The sequence below is a fragment of the Candoia aspera genome, chromosome 4 (genome assembly GCF_035149785.1).
Source record: "Candoia aspera isolate rCanAsp1 chromosome 4, rCanAsp1.hap2, whole genome shotgun sequence".
Lineage (NCBI taxonomy): Eukaryota > Metazoa > Chordata > Lepidosauria > Squamata > Boidae > Candoia > Candoia aspera.
This window is the reverse complement of record NC_086156.1, coordinates 70031194-70039653: the sequence shown is the minus strand read 5'-3', so window position 1 is coordinate 70039653 and position 8460 is coordinate 70031194. Positions and strand designations below refer to the sequence as shown.

General features: G+C 39.5%; 1 protein-coding gene across 4 annotated transcripts; it reads left to right on the top strand.

Moving 5' to 3' along the window:
- Positions 1-997: 997 nt before the first annotated feature.
- RNF113A (ring finger protein 113A) lies at positions 998-8175 on the top strand. Of its 4 annotated transcripts, none has more exons than XM_063300414.1 (10): positions 998-1150; positions 1924-2000; positions 2101-2205; positions 2618-2725; positions 3241-3350; positions 4174-4280; positions 4391-4480; positions 5310-5403; positions 5756-5862; positions 8021-8175. In XM_063300414.1, the coding sequence occupies exons 1-10, from the start codon at positions 1051-1053 to the stop codon at positions 8089-8091; spliced, it is 969 nt and encodes a 322-aa protein (XP_063156484.1). In that variant the 5' UTR covers positions 998-1050; the 3' UTR covers positions 8092-8175. The 4 variants fall into 4 exon arrangements, with proteins under 4 accessions (XP_063156484.1, XP_063156487.1, XP_063156485.1 ...); XM_063300415.1 differs by lacking the exon at positions 998-1150 and adding an exon at positions 1211-1283; XM_063300417.1 differs by lacking the exon at positions 1924-2000 and having other exon boundaries at positions 1051-1150; positions 2602-2725.
- Positions 8176-8460: the final 285 nt, after the last annotated feature.

Genomic DNA, 8460 nt, shown 5'->3' with positions numbered 1-8460 from the left:
CCATGGGTCCTTCTGAAGCAGCAGACGTGGCCATGAGAGCCTTTCCTCAATTGCCTCCTTTCCTGAGCCAAAGTGCAAAGAAAACAAGTGACTGACCATTGCCTCCTTAGACTACTGCGATTCACTCAACATGGACTCCTTTTGAAGATGAGCCAGAAGCTGCAGCTAGCAGAGAGTATGCGCTGAAATTTCACTGTGTTTAGCATTGTAAGCCACTTGGAATAAAGTCAGTAGGTAGCATACAAATTATTGTACTACAATAAGTAATACATATCCTTTAAGTTCTGATTTCAGTATAATATTCTACATTCCATCCAACAAAGTAACTCAAGACAGACTTTTAGACACTGTTTTAAAAATATAATCTACTATGACTTTGCTTGTCTTCTAGGGCAGTGTTTCTCAACCACAGCAACTTTAAAATGTGTGGACTCCAACTCCCAGGATTTTCCCCATAGGGAATCCTGGGAGTTGGAGTCCACGCATCTTAAAGTTGCTGAAATTGAGAAACACTGTTCTAGGGCACTCATGGCTGTTTGCATTGCTAAAATTCTCAGATAAACAAGTTATTTCCGGCTGAGCCTCTTCTGAACTGTGAGCTTGAGTTCTTTATCTTGGGGCTTCTCCTGAGTCTTCCCTTGGGCGCAACTCAAACCAAAACTTTTTCAGATTCGGACTGCAGTCAATCGGACATCCAGTCAATGGCAGAAAGAAGAGGCTTTGCTATCTCTTTGTTGTCATCTAGAGATCACATATGTCCTTCTTGGGACAGCAGAAACGTTATGTTTGCTGCTTCTACTTATTTTAAAGAGGGGGACACGCCATTGTCCAAGGCAGCGAAGGAAAGCCACATAATCAGCCCGGCAAGTGAAGTCGGCAAGCGTCACAGAGTAAGACAAGGTTGATGTCTATAAGGCATTCCACGATAGAGAGCAGCGAGGGATAGAGCGCCGCATGTCCGGGCGGAAGAGCGACTCGTAGTCGCTTACCGGAGGAAGGGCCGGATTGAACGCGCTTCGGGGTCCTCCTTCCGTGAAGGCTTTGATTACCATGGCGGACGCTCAGCCTGTTTGCAGCTTCCTCTTCAAGAAGCGTCGCTCCGCGCCCGGCAGGGGTCAACGCAAGAGGCCGAGCAGCGACCAGGAGCCCGGTAAGAAGCGCAGCCCGTCGCTGCCGTTCGGCCTCGAAATGTATTTGCGGCGGAATGGGGAGACGGCGGGTGGGCCACGGTCAGCCTGTGCCCTGAAATCTCTTGCGAAAGCCCCGGATCCTGAACAAACGGGGTAAGAAGTTATGTCGCTTGGGGGATAAGAGTCGCTGTAAGCCCCGCGTTGCCTCATGACAACTCGGTCTGCGTGTCTCTTTCACAGAAAAGAAAGGGAGAAGAAGCAGCTTTCCTGCTGGATCAGGCCAAAGGTGTAGCTAGTCCCGCAATGTGTAAACATGCAGTTTTCTTTCACCGCTTCCCTTGCGCTGTTATCGCTTGGTACTTATCACGGTGGATTCCGGGTGTCTCAGGGAATATTGTAAAGATTAGAAACTTTAACTTATTAGTTACCTTGCTCCCTTTTACAATTGGGTGAATTAGTAGTAGATGCCATAGTTTTAACTATGCTCCATGTGGAAAAGTACATTTTATTGTCCTCAGTTGTCTTAAATTGCTCTAAAGAGAGTGAACAACTATTACTTGAAGGGCAGGTAACCTTGGTCATCTTGTGCGAGAACAGTGCAAAAGTACAGCCTTAGGTCTTAAAAAAGGTTGCTTGGCTTTGTTCATGTGAATTTGAACATACTGGAACTGAGTATAAGGATCTTTTGCCTAACAAAGAGTTTGGGACCTAGAGAGGCAGCTGCAATCTGCCAGTGTTCCCCTGTTTTAATATGTTATTTTGCAATGCTGTGTGATTCCCTGTCTACTTAAAGGTAGCAGCAGCGATGAAGGCAGCACTGTGGTCAGGAAGGAGAGACGAAAGGAAGTTTCCAACCCCATGATTCAGAAGGTGATGTATGCTGCGTATCAATTCTCCCAAGTACATACGAATTGCTTCTTGAGTATTTATCAGTCTAATGGTTAATCTCACTGACTCCTCCATCTTCCAGACAAAAAAAAGTATGAAGACAAAGACCTCCTATGGATCAAGCAGTAGTGATGATGATAACAAACCTGAAGGAATTGGAATTGCATATAAATCAACGCGATCTGCGGTATGAGTATTCTTAAAACAGAGTCCACAGTAGTATATTAGATGACTTCGGATAGATTGACAAGAGTTTTGTTTCCCAGCAATTAAACAGTTGCAAGAAAAACTTGGGTTACTGTTAATGGGTTTTGACAAGATCTTTGCCGAACTCTGGTGGCCATTTTTAAAATGTTGTAATGTAACTCTGACGATACATACTTGTGCAAAGTGAGAGTGCCATTTGGTTCCATTTTCCCTTCCTAACTGCTATTGGGAATCTCATTAAAAAAGAGGTGGAATATGTAATCCTGAAGCTTAGCCATTCATTTGCTAAAGTGCAGCTTTTTGGTAATAAATCTAGTAATGTGAATAAAGGCCTTACAGTAGCTGAGGTTCATTTTCCTTTCTGCCCTACCAATAGAGTTTTCACATTTCAGAAACCTGTGGGTCCAGAGGACATGGGAGCAACAGCTGTATATGAACTGGACACAGAGAAGGACAAAGATGCCCAAGCCATTTTTGAACGTAGCCAACAAATCCAGAAGGTAGGTATCCAGTCGGTAATCTCCCATTTTTTCTTTGCTTGAAATCTGTATATGTCTCCAAGCAAGCAGTGGGTGGAGATGTAATACTGGTTGTCTGTGTTGGTATTTAGTATTTCTTCCTTATGTCTGCTCAGAAGTCTACTACTAGGATTTTCAGATGATCTGTATCATGTCCAGCATCTCCATCTTCTACATACTTTTATTTTTGTTTCCATTTCTCACTATGCTTCTGCTGCTGTACCAATCTTAGATGGTACCTGTTTTCAGGTACTTGTGTGGAAGCCTGAAAAAGCTTTAATGAGCAGCATAGCAGAGAGATGCTGGACTTGCAGGAGATACAGAGAGCTGCTGCTTAATCATTTTGAAGTATGCACAGACTTAGTACATTTATTTATAGGCCATTTATTGATTGATTTGTATGGCTGCCCATCTGACCTAAGTGACTCTGAGTGGCTCACAACAGTTAATAGTGGGAGCAAGAATTGCCTTGCAACAGAATTTTCTTCTTTGTTCAGGAACTTCAAGGAAAGGAAGACGATAAGATTTATCGAGGGATTAATAATTATCAAAAGTATGTAAAGCCAAAAGATACATCCATGGGAAATGCTTCTTCGGGCATGGTAAGGTAAGGGAGAAAATGCAGTGTTCATTCCAAGAAAAAGCATGTGCAGTTAGGTACCTAAGGATGCATTTTATGCTATGGGAAAGTTTGCCAGTTTAATCCATTTTTCTGTCTGCTTATCATTTCTGTTCTCATTTTGAAATGGGCCATGGTGTCTCAGGAAGCCTTTTATTAACTTGGTAGTTTATTCTTAACAGGCTTGTAATATTTTTATGAGAATGAGCCAACATGCACATCTTTGTATCTCAGCGCATTTTCTTCATGCTAAGAAGAAACTAGATGTTTCCACAGTTTTAAACATGTAAATGTAAATCTCATTTGTAAAGATGAAACCAAAGAGATTTCCTGAAAATGTCACAGAACAAAAAGGGCAATTTATATGGTTTTCGAGATGAGCTGGTGTGCTAAACCATGTTGTAAGATAGGAGTAACACAACCTGTGGCCCCCCAACAGCCCCTTGTAAAACTTGCATTGATTTTTAATAGAACAGAATATATAAATTATAATACGTGTATGTGTAAAATAATTAATGTATTTCATTTAGTTAAATTTGCTTTTGGTCCTGTTCTCATCTTTTTTTGTGATGACCTTGCTATTCAAAAGCCAGGGTGTCCCATGGCCTGAAAAAAGTCAATCCTTGTTGTAAGGCCATTTTTCCCTCCCTTAAATTATTGTGCCCTCCCTCCCTCCCTCCCTCCCTCCCTCCCTCCCTCCCTCCCTCAAATCTTACTACTTCAATGGCATTCTTATACCACTATAGGTGCAACCATTGTTTATCCCCTACTGCCATCTCATCTTTTCCCAAGTTTCTGTTCCTTATTTCAGGAAGGGACCAATCCGAGCCCCAGAACATCTCAGGGCCACTGTGAGGTGGGATTACCAGCCTGATATATGTAAAGACTACAAGGAAACTGGGTTTTGTGGCTTTGGAGGTAAATGAGTTGTTCATATACTTTCTGATTGTTTATTGATTTGTAGTAGTTGACAGCAGAAGGAAAATTCTTGACACTATTATTAACTGTCCCTTTTTTCTCCCTTACAGATAGCTGTAAATTTCTGCATGACCGATCAGATTATAAGCATGGGTGGCAAATTGAGCGGGAACTGGATGAGGGACGATACGGACTTAATGGTATGAGCGATCCCTTTTATAGTGCATGAAGTTCTTCCAGTGTTCAGCAAATATAACTGGTTATGATGAAAAAGATGTTTTTCAAATTCATATATGTCATGACAAATAGCAGATGGCAAGGTTTTGATATTGGGTTGATTGGAAATAGGAATGATCACCTCTGAGAAAAAAGTTTCCTCCTACTGAAAATTGTTGTCTGTGTGTGTATGTAGTTGTAGAGAGTTTGTGTTTGTTTATGTATGTGCAGCGGGGACTGGAGGTTCTATGCACACGTTCATATTTACAGGGATTGAAAATGAAAACATTTGGAACAGTCCATGCAGGGCAGGGATTGATACTTTTCTCTTTATTTAATAGGGACTTAAACTGGTATATTGTAGCACAACTGCGTAACCATGCTTATATTCTCTGGCTGTCTTGTTGGATTCGATGATGTTTTTAGCATGTTAATTTTCAGATAACTTCATCAAGAGCTAGGGCCAGTAGAGAACTGTTTTTCTTTGAGCATATGGGCTTCCTTGTCTTTGAACAGTTGGCTTATGTGTGTAATTTATCTCAACTATTTTGGTAGCCTGTGATGGCAATAAGAACTAAGTATCTTCTCAGCAAGGTAGAGGAGAAATATATGCTTCCCTTCTTCATCCGAGAATGGTGGGAGGAAATAGAAGTAACTGTCTTGAGTGGTTACTTTAGTAACCTTATTTTCATCCAACTTGGTAATGTTACCTCTTTTGGCAAGAACAGCTTCCTACATGGAGTGGGTGAAAGATAAAGCATTTCCCATTATAGTTAGCAGCATAGTTTACCAAATACTTTTTCTTTTATACAGATGATGAAAATTATGAAGTGAGTAGTGATGAGGATGAACTGCCTTTCAAGTGTTTTATTTGTAGAAGCTCCTTCAAGAACCCTGTGGTAACCAAGTAAGATGACTGGAGGAATCAGATTCTTTTTTTGTTAATGTTGAGGTTTTTAAACTGAGCTATGAGGATATCTTTTTTAGGATACAAAATGATGAATTTTTGAGATTCAGACAGGTTGCAATACTTCTGTGGAATTGCTTGGGAAAAAATAGCATTTATATATCATTTACTATCCTAAAAATTTTGATGGTCCTAACTGATCAAGAGATGCTGATGCCATTCTTAAGAAATGACAGTTTGAAAGGACTAAAATGTAGGATTTTCTTGAAAATGGAGTAATCCCCCCCCCCAAATAAAAATGCTAGTTCTCTGTTAGAAATCTACTGGAATTAATTGTCTTATGTTGTCTTAGGTGTAAACATTACTTTTGTGAAAGCTGTGCCCTGCAACATTATCGCAAGTCTCAGCGATGTTATGTATGTGACAAACAGACTAATGGTGTCTTCAATCCAGCCAAAGGTATTTGGCCCATATTCCATTTTTAATTGGAGGGGGCAGGGAGGGGAGCAACAAAAGTAGAAATGCAAATTATATATGTTATGGCTACCTTATCTCTGATGTGGTTGTAGCTTCCAAGACTTAAGGATAACATGCCCCAAACCCTCTGCAGTAAGTATGTAGTAGTTTGATTTGAAATGTGATTTTTTTAATGCAATAACGTATTTTTACTAATACATTAATTTTAACACTAAAATTATGTCTAAGAATAATGGATCAGAATTTTCAGCGATGTTGGAAATGATTAAAAGAAATTTGCTGGTGGCTGTGTCTATTTTATAAAAGTAACAGGCGAAAGTTATAACTACATCTGACTAAATTGTAATCCCACTTGTTTGGTAGGTAGAGTTCTCAGCAAATAGGTACAGAATTGTTGGCAAACTTACTGTGTGAATAAAAATATCAGAAATGCAGAAGTTGTGCTGGAGGGAAATAGATTAATAGATACAAGCAAACTATGAAAATATTCTCTACTGATAGTAGCCAGCTTAAATTGTTGTATGTTACAAAATTCAGCTTTTAAGAACAAGTACGTTTGTGTGTTAAATGTACAGTATGTGAAAAATTATCTCTGGAAAAATTGCTTCCAATTTACGTATTTCGTAAATCTGTTTGTCCTTAATCATGACCTAGAAATGAGTTTAGGGACGGAAGGTCTACATGCGACTCCAGGAGCAGAAAGGATAGAACAGCAGGAGAGAGCATCTGCAGATTCCTGAAATGCTACAGTAATTTACAGATCTTTTTAACCATTGGGAACAATACAGATCATCATCTCTTGCTGTAGTTCTTTCCTTATTATGGAGAACTGTGTTTCTAAGTGCAGCACTCAAAGTGATGGATAAAACATTAATGTCTGGTTCCTTCATAAGCAACGGAAAAAAATCCACTTGAGCTGATGGTGATCAACAGGCTTTCTGCATCTTATCTTCACTAGTAGTGCTGTAGCCATTACCTATTGCTTGAGAAGGGCTCTAGGCTCCCTTTTCAGGAGGCAGATACCTGAGGGAATATGTCATTTTTTTGTTTTGTCCTGTTTGCTGTGATGACCAGGCGTCTTCTGTTTCCTCACTTTGTGGGGTCTTTCTCTTATGCTGCATCAAACAAAAACGGGTGTGTTCGTTGGGAATGGGGATGGGCGTAATGCATTTGAAATACTTTTTTACATAGGAGGTCACCTGTGTTGATACTGTCCCAAAGATTCCCATGATAGATACCAGGCAGTCACTCTAGAGCAGAAATGGAGAACCAGTGGCTCTCCAGATGTTAAAGAACCAGGGCCCTCAGCGACTCATTGGTAGTATTGGGCATTGTAGTACAGCAACAGCTGGACAGCCAGATTCACAGAGAATGGCATTCCATAATTGGTGTGACATGATTGCAGGCGGCTTTCCCCAGTGGCCATATTGCATACCTTGCTCTAATAGATTTGATGTGATTTGGTTTACCTGAGTCAGGACATATATTAAAGACCCTTGATAGATTTAAATGTACAGATAACAAAGGTACGCTATTTTTCATACTGAAGTGCAAGACAGAATAATAAAATTAATTTTGAGTCTAAGTGACTCTTGAATTGAATAGCTACTCTTCTAAATAATTGTTAAGTGGGATAAATCAGCACTTCAGGTTGGCTAATGTAGGCAAACTCATATTTGATAATATATTTTTGTTCTAGAAGGGATGTTTGCTTGAAAAGATCTTAAAAAGATTTTTTTCCCTCAGAGCAGTCCCCAGATTCATTAATAGTATGTCAACCTGTTTGAAAAAGGGGATAGGGAAATAGAGAAAAGCTAGTCTTACTTAAATATCACCCGCACTATTTTAAATTCACATTGCTCCTGAGGTTAAGAGAACTTAACCTCAATATGAATTTAACTCTAACATGTTTTTGTTTTAAAAGATTAAAGTCACAACTCCAAACCTATGGAAAGTTTGCCTAACCTGTTCAATCTTTTTTTTCAGTGTAGGGAGTTGCGCTACACACACAGAATTTAGTTTTGTCTCTCATTCTGTGCTAGGAACTGTGCTTCCTGCGAATATGGAGGAAAGGGGTTGGATAATTTGTATGTATCATGCAATGAACTATCACTTTTTTGTCTTGGTTTTTCTTCCACAGAACTGGTAACAAAATTGGAAAAACGTAAGTCTGAAGAAGGTCCCCCTGAAGATGCTGGAGAGCCAGAGTAGCATTTTTTTTTTTACCATTCTCATGTCTTGCATCCTTCAAAAAAAATAATTCGATTGCAGAATAAATAATTTATAGAAAAATGAGATGATCAATCATGCTTTGTGCTTCAACATAAAGTGTGAACAGCTTTACAGACCAGGACATATTTATGTTATACATAGATAGTAAGGAACATTATTAAAACAAAGCAATTAATTTTTTATTGCTTTAATATACTGGAAAGTGGGGACAAGGACACAACAGATTAAGAAAAACCAAAAAATTGTGTGTATAAAAACAGCTCAAAAACTTTGTATTTTTGTACGTTAAAGAAAATAGTTCTTCCTTTGCCCCGACAACTTCTGTATTACAAAAGGTAATAACTAGCA

Bases quoted from the DNA above. Each gene is read 5' to 3' on its own strand.
- RNF113A (XM_063300414.1), top strand. From the start codon at position 1,051: ATGGCGGACGCTCAGCCTGTTTGCAGCTTCCTCTTCAAGAAGCGTCGC. The intron at 2,726-3,240 runs GTAGGTATCCAG...TTCTTTGTTCAG, and splicing joins GTAGCCAACAAATCCAGAAG to GAACTTCAAGGAAAGGAAGA. The intron at 5,863-8,020 runs GTATTTGGCCCA...TTTCTTCCACAG, and splicing joins TGTCTTCAATCCAGCCAAAG to AACTGGTAACAAAATTGGAA.